The sequence below is a fragment of the Gadus chalcogrammus genome, chromosome 4 (genome assembly GCF_026213295.1).
Source record: "Gadus chalcogrammus isolate NIFS_2021 chromosome 4, NIFS_Gcha_1.0, whole genome shotgun sequence".
NCBI classification, from domain to species: Eukaryota; Metazoa; Chordata; class Actinopteri; order Gadiformes; family Gadidae; genus Gadus; species Gadus chalcogrammus.
Window position 1 is genome coordinate 107,501 of NC_079415.1, and position 15,000 is coordinate 122,500.

General features: G+C 51.2%; 2 protein-coding genes across 2 annotated transcripts in view; one reads left to right on the plus strand and one right to left on the minus strand.

Moving 5' to 3' along the window:
- Positions 1-1,184, plus strand: part of napepld (N-acyl phosphatidylethanolamine phospholipase D) — an 18,167-nt gene extending 16,983 nt beyond the window's left edge. Inside the window, exon 10 of the mRNA XM_056588120.1 lies at positions 47-1,184. Within this exon, the coding sequence (XP_056444095.1) occupies positions 47-154 (108 nt within the window). The 3' untranslated portion in view covers positions 155-1,184. The remainder of the gene's footprint in view (positions 1-46) is intronic.
- A 2,644-nt stretch (positions 1,185-3,828) lies between these two features.
- Positions 3,829-15,000, minus strand: part of LOC130380786 (proline-rich protein 5-like) — a 22,015-nt gene continuing 10,843 nt past the window's right edge. The window contains exons 5-10 of the mRNA XM_056588119.1: positions 13,892-13,998; positions 13,444-13,535; positions 11,903-12,043; positions 10,707-10,851; positions 7,918-8,211; positions 3,829-6,090 (exon numbers count right to left, since the gene is read on the minus strand). Of these exons, the coding sequence (XP_056444094.1) occupies positions 5,639-6,090; positions 7,918-8,211; positions 10,707-10,851; positions 11,903-12,043; positions 13,444-13,535; positions 13,892-13,998 (1,231 nt within the window). The 3' untranslated portion in view covers positions 3,829-5,638. The remainder of the gene's footprint in view (positions 6,091-7,917; positions 8,212-10,706; positions 10,852-11,902; positions 12,044-13,443; positions 13,536-13,891; positions 13,999-15,000) is intronic.

Below are 15,000 nucleotides of genomic sequence, written 5' to 3' on the forward strand. Positions count from 1 at the left end.
CCTCCTTGTCTCTCTATCTCCTCTCTCTCTAACCCCGTGTCTCCAGCCCTACCTGGAGCCCCCGGTGCGACTCCGCCAGGCCCTGGAGAGGAAGGGCCTGCAGCCGGGCTGCTTCTTCACCCTGCAGCACGGGGAGTCCAGGACCCTGCAGTAGGACCCTGCACCCTGGGAGTCCAGGACCCTGCAGTAGGACCCTGCACCCTGGGAGTCCAGGACCCTGCAGTAGGACCCTGCACCCTGGGAGTCCAGGACCCTGCAGTAGGACCCTGCACCCTGGGAGTCCAGGACCCTGCAGTAGGACCCTGTACCCTGGGAGTCCAGGACCCTGCAGTAGGACCCTGCACCCTGGGAGTCCAGGACCCTGCAGTAGGACCCTGTACCCTGGGAGTCCAGGACCCTGCCCTTCAGGGAAGGAGGCGCCATGGATTGAGGGCAGAGCCAAGGACGCAAGAGCGTTCCGTTGGTCATTTTGGATCAGTCACACTACTGCCGTCACCTGTGTTTAGGACACCGCATCTGAAAACGGCTTCATCCTTTAGAAGTCCAAATTTGTTCTTTAAATGTTGATTATTTTTCATGTTCTTGGCCCTGGGACAATCTCTGAATCACGCAATCAAGATTGAAAGAGCAGGTTTTTTTCGGCACAAGGAAGTCGGTAGATATTGACCTGACGCAAATGATACGAGAGAGATATAGAGAGATAAGGCCTTTTTCTTAACCTTGAATAAAAGGTTGGTTTCGTTCAGTTGAAAGCCAAATGATCTCATCCTGCTGATTTGCATGTAGGTCCATCAAGAAGTGTGTCAGACTGTTTTCATGATGTGGGTTTTTCAGAAAAAGCCAGTTCAGTTATCTGGTTTCATGTGAATGAGGAAACACACTAAGTTTTGCTGTCTCGCTGGTTAACTGTGGTCTCGTATGGTTGCTCTATGTTTGTGATAAAGAAAAATCTGTTACAAATTTCATAAAAGTTGAATGTAGAGACACTGGATCTCAATGTTGTACCCTGCTGATCCATGCAACCTGTTGGTTTCAGAGTAAAATATATTGAACGTGTGTGGATGCCATTTTTGGTTGTTAACCTTGCACACTGCAATAACATTTCATTATCCTTTTTACAGCAGCAGAAAGAATATAGAGGTACAAAGTTTGGTTAAAAAACTTTAACGGTATTAAAATTGGCTTTTGTAATTAGTAAATATTGTACTTTTATACCTTTTATATTTTATTTATACCTCTCCTGGAACCGTCACCTTATCGTGGTGGAGAGGTTTGCGTGTCCCTGTGAACCTGAGGGCTGTGTTGTCTGGAGCCTTGTGCTCCTGGTAGGGTCTCTCATGGCAGAGTGGTCTCAGGTGAGGGGCCAGACTAAGAATGGTTCAAAAACTCCAATGAAAAACGAAAAAAGAGGAGATGTGACCCGGCCCGGAGGAAGCCCGGGGCCCCCGTCTGGAGCCAGGCCCAGACGGAGGGCTCGATGGCGAGCGCCTGGTGGCCGGGTTTGCCACGGAGCCCGGTCGGGTTGGGTGTGCAGCCACATGGGTGGCAGCGAAGGTCAGGGGTCTCGACGGACCAGACCCGGGCGGCAGAAGCTGGCTCTGGGGACGTGGAACGTCACCTCGCTGTGGGGAAAGGAACCGGAGCTTGTGAGGGAGGTGAAGCGCTATCAGTTAGATCTGGTGGGGCTTACCTCCACGCACAGTCTCAGCTCTGGTACCGTACTCCTGGATAAGGGTTGGACTCTATTCTTCTCCGGAGTTGCCGAGGGCGTGAGGCGCCGGGCGGGTGTGGGGATACTCATAAATCCCCGGCTGAGCGCCGCGGTGTTGGAGTTTACCCCGGTAGACGAGAGGGTCGCCTCCCTGCGCCTAAGGGTTGTAGGGGGGAAAACTCTGACTGTTGTTTGTGCGTATGCACCAAACAGCAGTTCAGAGTACTCGGCCTTCTTGGAGACCCTGAATGGAGTCCTGTATGGGGCTCCAGTAGGGGACTCCGTAGTTCTGCTGGGTGACTTCAACGCCCACGTGGGCAACGATGGAGACACCTGGAGAGGTGTGGTGGGGCCTCCCTGATCTAAACCCGAGCGGTCGTTTGTTATTGGACTTCTGTGCTAGTCATGGATTATCCATAACGAACACCATGTTCGAACATAAGGGTGCTCATAAGTGTACCTGGTACCAGAGTACACTAGGCCGAAGATCGATGATCGATTTCGTGATCGTGTCATCTGATCTGAGGCCGCATGTTTTGGACACTCGGGTTAAGAGAGGGGCGGAACTGTCAACCGACCACCATCTGGTTGTGAGTTGGATCAGGGAATGGGGGAAATTTCCGGATAGACCTGGTAAGCCCAAACGAGTAGTGCGGGTGAATTGGGAACGTCTGGAGGAGGCCCCCGTCCTAGGTATCTTCAACTCACACCTCCGGCGGAGTTTTTCTGGCATTCCTGTGGAGGTTGGGGGCATTGAGCCGGAGTGGGCGGTGTTCAAAGCCTCCATTGCTGAAGCTGCGGTGGCTAGCTGTGGCCTCAGGGTCTTAGGCTCCTCAAGGGGCGGTAACCCTCGCACACAGTGGTGGACACCGGTGGTCAGGGAAGCCGTCCGATTGAAGAAGGAGGCCTTCCGGGATATGATATCCTGGAGGACTCCTGACTCAGTTGCAGGGTACCGACAGGCTCGAAGGGCTGCAGCTGCTGCCGTGTCGGAGGCTAAGCAGCGGGTGTGGGAGAAGTTCGGAGAGGCCATGGAGAAGGACTTTCGGTCGGCATCAAAGTGTTTCTGGAAGACTATCCGGCACCTCAGGAGGGGGAAACGGGGAACTATCCAAGCTGTGTACAGTAAGGATGGGACTCTGTTGACCTCAACTGAGGAGGTTGTCGGACGTTGGAAGGAACACTTTGAGGAACTCCTGAATCCGAATAAAACGCCCTCTATGTTGGAGGCAGAGCTCGAGGTTGATGGTGTTTCGTCGTCAATTTCCCTGGTGGAGGTCACTGAGGTAGTCAAACATCTCCGCAGTGGCAAAGCCCCAGGGATTGATGTGATTCAGCCAGAAATGCTAAAGGCTCTGGGTGTTGAGGGGCTGTCATGGTCGGGTACAGTGCCAAAGGAGTGGCAAACCGGGGTGGTGGTTCCCCTGTTCAAAAAGGGGGACCAGAGTGTGTGCCAATTACCGGGGTATCACACTTCTCAGCCTCCCTGGTAAAGTCTACTCCAAGGTGCTGGAAAGAAGGGTTCGGCCGATCGTCGAACCTCAGATTGAAGAGGAACAATGCGGTTTTCGCCTCGGACGTGGAACTACGGACCAGCTCTTCACTCTCGCAAGGATCCTGGAGGGGGCCTGGGAGTATGCCCATCCGGTCTACATGTGTTTTGTGGATCTGGAGAAGGCGTATGACCGGGTCCACCGGGAGAAACTGTGGGAGGTGCTGCGGGAGTATGGGGTAAGGGGGTCTCTCCTCAGGGCCATCCAATCTCTGTACTCCCAAAGCGAGAGCTGTGTTCGCGTCCTCGGCAGCCAGTCAGTTTCGTTCTCAGTGGGTGCTGGTCTCCGCCAGGGCTGCGCCTTGTCACCAACCTGTTTGTGATATACATGGACAGGATATCGAGGCGTAGTCGTGGTGGGGAGGGGTTGCAGTTCGGTGGTCTGAGGATCTCGTCACTGCTTTTTGCAGATGATGTGGTCCTCATTGGATCATCGGCCTGTGACCTTCAGCACTCACTGGATCGGCTGGCGGCCGAGTGTGAAGCGGCTGGGATGAGGATCAGCACCGCTAAATCTGAGGCCATGACTCTTAGCAGGAAACCGGTGGATTGCTTACTCCGGGTAGGAAATGAGTCCTTAGCCCAAGTGAAGGAGTTCAAGTACCTCGGGGTCTTGTTCGCGAGTGAGGGTACTATGGAGCGTGAGATTGGCCGGAGAATCGGAGCAGCGGGGGCGGTATTGCGTTCGCTTTACCGCACCGTTGTTACGAAAAGAGAGCTGAGCCGCAAGGCAAAGCTCTCGATCTACCGGTCGATCTTCGTTCCTATCCTCACCTATGGTCATGAGGGTTGGGTGATGACCGAAAGGACGAGATCGCGGGTACAAGCGGCCGAGATGAGTTTTCTCAGAAGGGTGGCTGGCGTCTCCCTTAGGGATAGGGTGAGAAGCTCAGCCATCCGTGAGGAACTCGGATTAGAGCCGCTGCTCCTTTACTTAGAAAGGAGTCAGCTGAGGTGGTTCGGGCATCTGGCAAGGATGCCCACTGGGCGCCTCCCTTTGGAGGTGTTTCAGGCACGTCCAGTGGGGAGGAGACCTCGGGGAAGACCCAGGACTAGGTGGAGAGATTATATCTCAACACTGGCCTGGGAACGCCTCGGGATCCCCCCGTCAGAGCTGGTCAATGTGGCCCGGGAAAGGGAAGTCTGGGGCCCCCTACTTGAGCTGCTCCCCCCGCGACCCGACCCCGGATAAGCGGATGACGATGACGATGACGATGAGGATGTACTTTTATAATTAATATTAAATGATTTGCCCATGGTCATGTTGTAATGTGTCCAAAGGGCGGCAGTGTCTGCAGACTTCTGTCTGGTGTTAAATAAGTAACGTTAACAGAGTTAGTTTAGGTCACGTTGGTACAGGGTTAGTGCAAGGCCTTTTCTATCCGTTTTCACTGGCAATATAAAACACTTTAAACAGGTCTTTCAATCTAATTCTTTATTTCCATTTTTGAATAAAAAAAATATGTTCCATAAATCTATAAATATATATTACAAAATTCTGAGCATGGCAAAGATATAATAGGCCATTTGTCCCTTTGCTTTTATAACCATCCCTTGAAGCCAAAAATAGGGACAAAAAACGTGTTAATTCTCCCCCTTCTCCCATATATATCATATATAAAGACTGACATGTTAATATAAAGACCCCCACCAAGATTAATGCTTCATGACGGACAATGATTCACCTTGCTAAATAATAGTGCAAATACATCCCATAATATTCTGTTTTCCTTACTGTGCCCATCAGCGGGATATAAATCGTCCTATGAAAACATCTTGATACCATTATATATTATATAACAGTACAATAGACTTTAGTACATTATATATTAAATTACAGTAGAATAGACTATAGTAAATTATATATTATATTACAGTAGAATAGACTAGTATATTATAGACCTTGTTTACCATTATATAAAAGTACAATAAACTATCGTACATTATCGACCTGGTTTACGATTATATATTATATTACAATAGAATAGACCATAGTACATTATAGACCTGGTTTACCATTATATATTATATTACAGTAGAATAGAGTAGTATATTATAGACCTGGTTTACCATTATATATTACATAACAGTAGAATAGACTATAATACATTATAGACCTGGTTTACCATTATATCAGTAGAATAGACTATAGTACCTTATAGACCTGGTTTACCATTATATATTATATCAGTAGAATAGACTATAGTACATTATAGACCTGTTTTACCATTATATATTATATAACAGTAGAATAGACTATAGTACATTATAGACCTGGTTTAGTCTCTGGCACCAATCTTCCTGTCTGTCGACATGAAGCCGACAGACAGGAAGGAAGCCTGCTGCCCTCTAGTGGTGGAGACCACAAAATGAAACTATGTTAATAACGTCACATTATAGCGGAGAAAATTATTTGCCCCATCCCTCCAAAGAATCCTGAGCTCGTGTGTGCGTGTGCGTGTGTGTATGCGTGTGCGTGTGCGTGTGTGCGTGTGCGTGTGTGTGTGTGTGTGTGTGTCACACCACACCCTGGCTGCCGCTGTCGTTGCTGTAGGTGGAGCGTCGGCGGTTGGAGAAGTCCAGGAAGATCCCGCCCACCTCCGTCTCCGAGCCGAGGGGGGGGGGGTGGGGGGGAGTCGCACCCTGCAGCAGGAGGAGGAGGAGAAGGAGGAGGAGGGGGAGCCCAGGGAGGAGCCTGTGTGGCAGGGGGAGGGGGAGGGGAGGAGGCAGGGTGAGGGGGCGGGGCCCTGGAGGTCAGAGGGCAGGTCGTCCCCGCGGGTTGCTTCGGAGCTCTGCCTCCCCAAGCTCCCGACCAATGACAGGGAACCTGGAAGCAGATGTGGTTGTTTAGGGGACGTCTTCCGCTGCAGGGATCCCTGTCAAATTCAGCATTCTCCATCAGAGAATGCGGACGAGACCGCCGCGGTCTCGTCCGCATTCTCTGATGGAGAATGCTGAATTTGACAGCAGCATTCAGCATTCCTCATTGCAGGATATCGACAACGACCGTTTGATTACTCCTCCCATCATCCTTCCAAGCGTTAGGAAGGATGATGACCGGATGATGGAGCCGTAACGCGGCAAGCTCGTTATGACGGAGCCTTAACACGGCGAGCTGGTCATGGAGCCGTAACGCGGCGGTCTCGTTATGGAGCCGTAACGTGGCGGTCTCGTTATGGAGCCGAAACGCGGCGGTCTCGTTATGGAGCCGTAACGCGGCGGTCTCGTTATGGAGCCGTAACGCGGCGGTCTCGTTATGGAGCCGTAACGCGGCGGTCTCGTTATGATGGAGCCGTAACGCGGCGGTCTCGTTATGGAGCCGTAACGCGGCGGTCTCGTCATGGAGCCGTAACGCGGCGGTCTCGTTATGGAGCCGTAACGCGGCGGTCTCGTTATGATAGAGCCGTAACGCGGCGGTCTCGTTATGATGGAGCCGTAACGTGGCGGTCTCGTTATGGAGCCGCAACGCGGCGGTCTCGTTATGGAGCCGTAACGCGGCGGTCTCGTTATGGAGCCGTAACGCGGCGGTCTCGTTATGGAGCCGTAACGCGGCGGTCTCGTTATGATGGAGCCGTAACGCGGCGGTCTCGTTATGGAGCCGTAACGCGGCGGTCTCGTTATGGAGCCGTAACGCGACGGTCTCGTTATGGAGCCGTAACGCGGCGGTCTCGTCATGGAGCCGTAACGCGGCGGTCTCGTTATGGAGCCGTAACGCGGCGGTCTCGTTATGATAGAGCCGTAACGCGGCGGTCTCGTTATGGAGCCGTAACGCGGCGGTCTCGTTATGGAGCCGTAACGCGACGGTCTCGTTATGGAGCCGTAACGCGGCGGTCTCGTTATGGAGCCGTAATGCGGCGGTCTCGTTATGATGGAGCCGTAACGCGGCGGCCTCGTCATGGAGCCGTAACGCGGCGGTCTCGTTATGATGGAGCCGTAACGCGGCGGTCTCGTTATGATGGAGCCGTAACGCGGCGGTCTCGTTATGGAGCCGTAACGCGGCGGTCTCGTTATGATGGAGCCGTAACGCGGCGGTCTCGTTATGATGGAGCCGTAACGCGGCGGTCTCGTTATGATGGAGCCGTAACGCGGCGGTCTCGTTATGATGGAGCCGTAACGCGGCGGTCTCGTTATGGAGCCGTAACGCGGCGGTCTCGTTATGGAGCCGTAACGCGGCGGTCTCGTTATGATGGAGCCGTAACGCGGCGGTCTCGTTATGATGGAGCCGTAATGCAGCGGCCTCGTTATGGAGCCGTAACGCGGCGGTCTCGTTATGATGGAGCCGTAACGCGGCGGCCTCGTTATGGAGCCGTAACGCGGCGGTCTCGTTATGATGGAGCCGTAACGCGGCGGTCTCGTTATGATGGAGCCGTAACGCGGCGGTCTCGTTATGGAGCCGTAACGCGGCGGTCTCGTTATGGAGCCGTAACGCGGCGGTCTCGTTATGGAGCCGTAACGCGGCGGTCTCGTTATGATGGAGCCGTAACGCGGCGGTCTCGTTATGGAGCCGTAACGCGGCGGTCTCGTTATGGAGCCGTAACGCGGCGGTCTCGTTATGGATCCGTAACGTGGCGGTCTCGTTATGGAGCCGTAACGCGGCGGTCTCGTTATGATGGAGCCGTAACGCGGCAGCCTCGTCCGTACGTCGGGGGTCTACCTGGCCGTCCGTGCTCTGGGGCAGGCAGCTGGTTGGATGAGGCACACTTGCTGGTTTGGTTGCTGGTTCTACTGCTAGTGGCGTTGCCCGTGGGTTCGGGCGGGGCGCTGCATTCCTCCAAGCAGGAAGTCATCTGGCAGACGGAGTGGCGGCGGACGGCGGGGGGGCCGGCGGGGGGGTCCACGTCCTGCTCCACCACGGGGGGCAGCAGCGGCACGTTGTAGCTCTGGGAGCGGACCACCAGGCTCTTGGCCCCGGGGGGACCCCCGGGCAGACGACGCCTTATGTGCTTATCTGGGGGGGAGGGGGAGAGAGGGAGGGGTAGAGGGGAGGGAGGGAGGGGGAAGAGAGGGGGGAAGGAGGGCGAGAGGGAGAGAGGGGAGAGGGGGAGAGGGAGGGAGGGATGGAGGGGGGAGGGAGGGAGGGGAGGGAGGGAGAGGAGAGGGGGGAACGGGGGGGGAGGGAGGGAGAGGAGAGGGGGGAAGGAGGGCGAGAGGGAGAGAGGGGAGAGGGGGGAAGGAGGGCGAGAGGGAGAGAGGGGAGAGGGGGGAAGGAGGGCGAATGGGAGAGAGGGGAGAGGGGGAGAGGGAGGGAGGGGGGGAGGGAGGGACATGTCATGGACCTCCATATGCAGAAGACAACGCTTTTATCCAAATTTAAGAAACTACAAAAAGATTCTAAATCTGTCCAACTGTTTGTAACTAAACGGTGAGGCAGAGCGAAGGCCGTTTCCAGGAGTCCACCAGGGGGGGTGCTTCATCAAAGTCGCCAACGAAGGCGGCGCTTAGTTGATGGAACCCAGTTAGAACTAGCCAACTTCCACTTGAGACTAAAGCCATTGCATCAACCCAGTTCAGCCGCACCTTGCCCAGGTTAGTTCAAACCAGGCTAACGTTATCATGGATTACGCGCAATCACGAGATATGTAACCAGCCCAGAACCGTTAATGTCGATTCATGGATCAAATATTCGAAAAGGACCGAGCTTGTGTAGGTCTATGAGGAGTACAAGCATATAATAACTCAAAAAGGGAACACCTTAACCATTACTAAAAACAGGGTGGCCGCCTGGCAAAAAAATCGCTAATCTGTTCAATGCGTAAGTAGCATTGAGAGTAACATATTTTAATTGAATATTGACCATGGTTTTGTAATCATCGGGAGATAGTCTCGAGGTAATGTATCGGATTTGCACCCGGTCGCCGGGGTTCAGTCCCCACGCAATTAGTCATTTAGGAAGGATTATTGGAGAAATCAAAGAACTTTTCATGCAATTTATTTTCCATTTCTTTGAAGGGATAGGCTTAGTAATTGCAGCCAGAAAAAGATATTCTAAATTGACTAACCATAGTATTTATGTCAACAGAGGTGGTCTCGGATGCCTTCTTTAACACCTGAGCACCCATATCAATCGGCTCTTCGTCTATAAAAGGGCATGCCATTCCTGCAGATGTTTGTTTGGGACATAACAGGGACATAAGTGGTTCTGCTTATATACCCTAGTCCTCTTGGAAGGCCCATCCTCCCAATACATTCATGAATTCAATTCACCTATTAATAAACTCACCTGAATGGAATTTCAGTGGCTGACAATTACCCATGCAGCAGTGTCTTCTATCAGTGCAAGACCTCACTATCAGTAACATTAATATTAACATTAACTTTACCAGGGGTTTTTGCAAGTTATATTTGGGTTATGGGGAAATTGTTATGAGACATATTTATTATATTAAAAAAAACAATTTGTAGTCCTATTTTCGCTGACATTATGGGAATTACAAAAATATGCTAATGCCAAGAATTCAATGACGTACTCAGTCAGGACGCAAACTCACCCAACTGAGTGTTCCTGATAATGGTAGAATACATCGATTTGTTAAAAAATGTGTTGATGAAAAAACCAAGGGAACATGCAATTCATTTAATTGTTTTATGTGCAATCTTTTAATCTTAGATAAAATATTAGACGAAAATATATGTTGCTTTAACTTCGTATATGTAAATTTGACCGATTGCGGTCTTTCACTTGACAATATCGTGAGGACTGAGCTTGGCGGAACCTTCTGATGGTACACTTGTTTCCGATAGCACTACTTTCTGAAAACACTCAAGTAAGCCTGACAGTTAGCCTGTCAGTTAATTTGGTCGGATAAATTGCCATGGTTACTTAGCAGAGATTCCCTCAAGTCACGTTAATGGAACGGAACTCAAAGTGAAAGTAGCGAGGCTAAGCGATATAAGCCCGGCTTTGCGTTTAGCTTGGTTGATAGAATACCCCTCTAGTCACAATTTATTTAAAGGTCCCATGACGTGCCACCAGGTGTGGTGTGATTGGCCCTTACAAGCCGCTTTGACACTAGTGGGCGTGTCCACCTAGACATGTGCTGGACAGATCAGTGGGCGTGTCCTCCTAGACGTGTGCTGGACAGATCAGTGGGCGTGTCCTCCTAGACGTGTGCTGGACAGATCAGTGGGCATGTCCTCCTAGACGTGTGCTGGACAGATCAGTCTACCAGCCCACACAGTGGGCCGTAGCAAACTATCATCTATCCGTCACACATCTAGGTGGACATGCCCACTCATGCTGTCATAAGAGAAAGATTTTTAAAACATTTTGTAACGGCTAATCCCACTCACACCTGGTGGCACGTCATGGGACATTTAAATCAGTGCATCACACCGACAGTTAGAGATTTAACACATAAACAAAGTGCATTCAGATTCTACACCAAATTGAACAGCAACAACAACAAGCACCACAGGGGCTAGTGCCCACAGACCCGGCCTTACCCAGAATGCAGCAGGAGTCCTGCTGCGCGGTGCCCTGGTCGGCAGAGAACAGGCCGTGCGTCCCCAGGTAGGGAGAGACGGCCTTCTGGATCAGAGCCTCCAGACCCAGGTAGGAGTCTGTCACACCCCCGGCCTCATGGACCCCCTGATCCAGACGGACAGACACAGGGTAGACAGACGGGCAGACAGACGGGCACAGAGACAGGGCAGACAGACGGGCAGACAGACGGGCACAGAGACAGGGCAGACAGACAGACGGGCACAGAGACAGGGCAGACAGACAGACACGCAGAGAGACAGGGTAGACAGACGGGCACAGAAACAGGGCAGACAGACGGGCACAGAGACAGGGCAGACAGACGGGCACAGAGACAGGGCAGAGAGACAGGGCAGACAGACGGGCACAGAGACAGGGCAGACAGACGGGCACAGAGACAGGGCAGACAGACAGACACGCAGAGAGACAGGGCAGACAGACAGATAGGCAGAGAGAGACAGGGCAGACAGACAGACGGGCAGCGAGGCAATGGGCAGACAGACAGACAGGCAGAGAGACAGGGCAGACAGAAAGACAGACAGGCAGAGAGGAAAAGGGAAGACAGACAGAAAGACAGACAAATGGGCAGTAACCATTCAAATATAACCTGTAAGTGTTTGTAATTTTTTACTCTAGCCAAGATGCAAACACCTTAAAGATGGTAAATGACGGTACACATACGAGACTTTATAGTTAACGTTATCATCATGAAGTCGCACCACACAGGTTCACCAGCAGGGGTCGCCGTCAGGCCATTTGTATGTTCTCAAGTAAAGCATTCAATGACCCGAGGATATCTCTTCCTCAGGAGGAGGGCACTGGGAGCGCAGCCACATGAAGACAGACAACTGGGCAGTCACCATTAACCATGAGCACAGGGACTGGGAGGGGGGCACTGGGAGCGCAGCCACATGAAGACAGACAACTGGGCAGTCACCATTAACCATGAGCACAGGGACTGGGAGGGGGGCACTTTGAGGGAAATGGAAAACATATGAAACCCAGGCCAGTTTACAACTCCCCCCATCACACACACACACACACACACACACACACACACACACACACAAACACTGCGCTGAGTGACTTGTGAGCCCATCCTGTCCATCTGCTGTACACTACTCCCACTGTGCGTGCGTGCGTGCGTGCGTGCGTGTACCTGCAGTATGAGCAGCATCTGGGTGATGGAGGGGGGCACGCGGGCGCGCGGCCGGCCCAGCGCCTCGTCCAGCTTCAGGTTCAGCGTGATGACGTTCCTGAAGTGGATCAGAGCCAGCTGCCGCACGGAGGGCTCCTTACCCTGCACACACACACACACACACACACACACACACACACACACACACACACACACACACACACACACACACACACACACACACACACACACACACACACACACACACACACACACACACACACAGTCAACACACACACACACACACACAGTCAACACACGCACACACACACACACACAGTCAACACACGCACACACACACACACAGTCAACAGACGCACACACACACACACACACACACACAGTCAACACACGCACACACACACAGTCAACACACGCACACACACACACACACACACAGTCAACACACGCGCACACACACACACACACACAGTCAACACACGCACACACACACACACACACACACACACAGTCAACACACGCACACACACACACACAGCCACCTCACACACACACACACACACACACACACACACACACACACACACACACACACACACACACCTAGCATTAAAGAAGTGTAGTAGTGAGTAGGGTTAAAGAGGTGTAGTAGTGAGTAACATTAAAGAGGTGCAGTAGTGAGTAACATTAAAGAGGTGTTGTAGTGAGTAACATTAAAGAGGTGTTGTAGTGAGTAGCATTAAAGAGGTGTAGTAGTGAGTAGCATTAAAGAGGTGTAGCAGTGAGTAACATTAAAGAGGTGTAGTAGTGAGTAACATTAAAAAGGTGTAGTAGTGAGTAACATTAAAGAGGTGTAGTAGTGAGTAGGGTTAAAGAGGTGTTATAGTGAGTAGAATTAAAGAGGTGTAGTAGTGAGTAACATTAAAGAGGTGTTGTAGTGATTAACATTAAAGAGGTGTAGTAGTGAGTAACATTAAAGAGGTGTAGTAGTGAGCAACATTAATGAGGTGTAATAGTGAGTAACATTAAAGAGGTGTAGTAGTGAGTAACATTAAAGAGGTGTAGTAGTGAGTAGGGTTAAAGAGGTGTTGTAGTGAGTAACATTAAAGAGGTGCAGTAGTGAGTAACATTAAAGAGGTGCAGTAGTGAGTAACATTAAAGAGGTGTTGTAGTGAGTGGCATTAAAGAGGTGTAGTAGTGAGTAACATTAAAGAGGTGTTGTAGTGAGTAACATTAAAGAGGTGTTGTAGTGAGTAACATTAAAGAGGTGTTGTAGTGAGTAGCATTAAAGAGGTGTAGTAGTGAGTAACATTAAAGAGGTGTTGTAGTGAGTAGCATTAAAGAGGTGCAGTAGTGAGTAACATTAAAGAGGTGTTGTAGTGAGTAACATTAAAGAGGTGTAGTAGTGAGTAACATTAAAGAGGTGTTGTAGTGAGTAGCATTAAAGAGGTGTAGTAGTGAGTAACGTTAAAGAGGTGTTGTAGTGAGTAGCATAAAGAGGTGTAGTAGTGCGTGCTGCTGCAGGACTGTTCCATGCAGACCTGCACTGGGTAGAAGATGGCCTGCAGCATCGACAGGACGTCGCAGAAGAAGAAGTCCCAGGTCTCAGCCAGAGAGTCCAGGAGCTTCTGACCTATCGCAGCACACCAGCAAATCCAAAGGAGCCAATCAGAAGAGAACAAACTAAAGCAACTTCACATGGTGCTGTTGCGCTAAACAGCACTGCTAACCCTAACTATAGGGTTAGAGTTAGCTAACCCTAACCCTAACCTCCAACACGTTTCATAGGTACTCCACCACAACAGAGGATCAGCGGTTCAGTGTGGAGCCCCACAAGACCAAACAGCGACTTACCCTGTGTGTGTGTGTGTGTGTGTGTGTGTGTGTGTGTGTGTGTGTGTGTGTGTGTGTGTGTGTGTGTGTGTGTGTGTGTGTGTGTGTGTGTGTGTGTGTGTGTGTGTGTGTGTGTGTGTGTGTGTGTGTGTGTACCTTCATAGAAGCGGATCTTGTCTCGAAGGATGACCATGCCTTTGGTCATCAGCTGGTTCTGAAGGTACTCAGTGAAGAACGAGCCCAGTTCTGTCTTCAGCAGCTGCCTGGAACGAACACACACACACACACACACACACACACACACACACACACACACACACACACACACACACACACACACACACACACACACACACACACACACACACACACACACACACACACACACACACACACACACACACACACACTAATAACTACAAGTCCAAAACGCACACAGGCACACATTAGAGTGTTAATATTGAATATATATCTATAAATATATAATGAACAGCTCTTTTATTCCCGCCAAATGAGGCAGAGATAATGGGATACAGGAAGCCGGAACACAAGCGTTAGCATCCACAGACAGCGCCCGAACCCGGAGGCCGTAACCACGGTGACGACTGGTTGGTCGCTCTCTCTACGACCAAACCATCCGTCAAGGTGTTGATAAGAAGCACAATGTGTGGCCACCCCCGAGGGCAGGCGTCATGGTAACGGGACAACAGCGAGACTCCTGGACAGGCCAGGCCATACTAACCAGGCCACACTAACCAGGCCACACTAACCAGGCCACTTTAACCAGGCCACACTAACCAGGCCACACTAACCAGGCCACACTAACCAGGCCACATTAACCAGGCCACACTAACCAGGCCACATTAACCAGGCCACACTAACCAGGCCACACTAACCAGGCCACATTAACCAGGCCACACCAACCAGGCCACACTAACCAGGCCACACTAGACTGATTTGAGGGACACTCAAACAACTAACCCAGGTTGGTTATAGGGCAGTGGAGGATGAACCATTCCAGACTCACTGCAGATTCCCTGTGAGCTCCGCCCCCAATGACGAGAAAGTAGAAGTCATGTGACTTTCACATGTTATTAGTAGGTAGCAGGTGTGATCAGAACACTGCAACGTCTATCAACAGCATCAGGTTTACCTGACAAGGAATTGTTTGGATTTCCTGTTTGTACCTTTACGGTATTTATTAGGCTTCATGCTGTAGCATTAGAAGCTGGTGCTATGAAACCCATCCAGTTACCCCTGCAGCA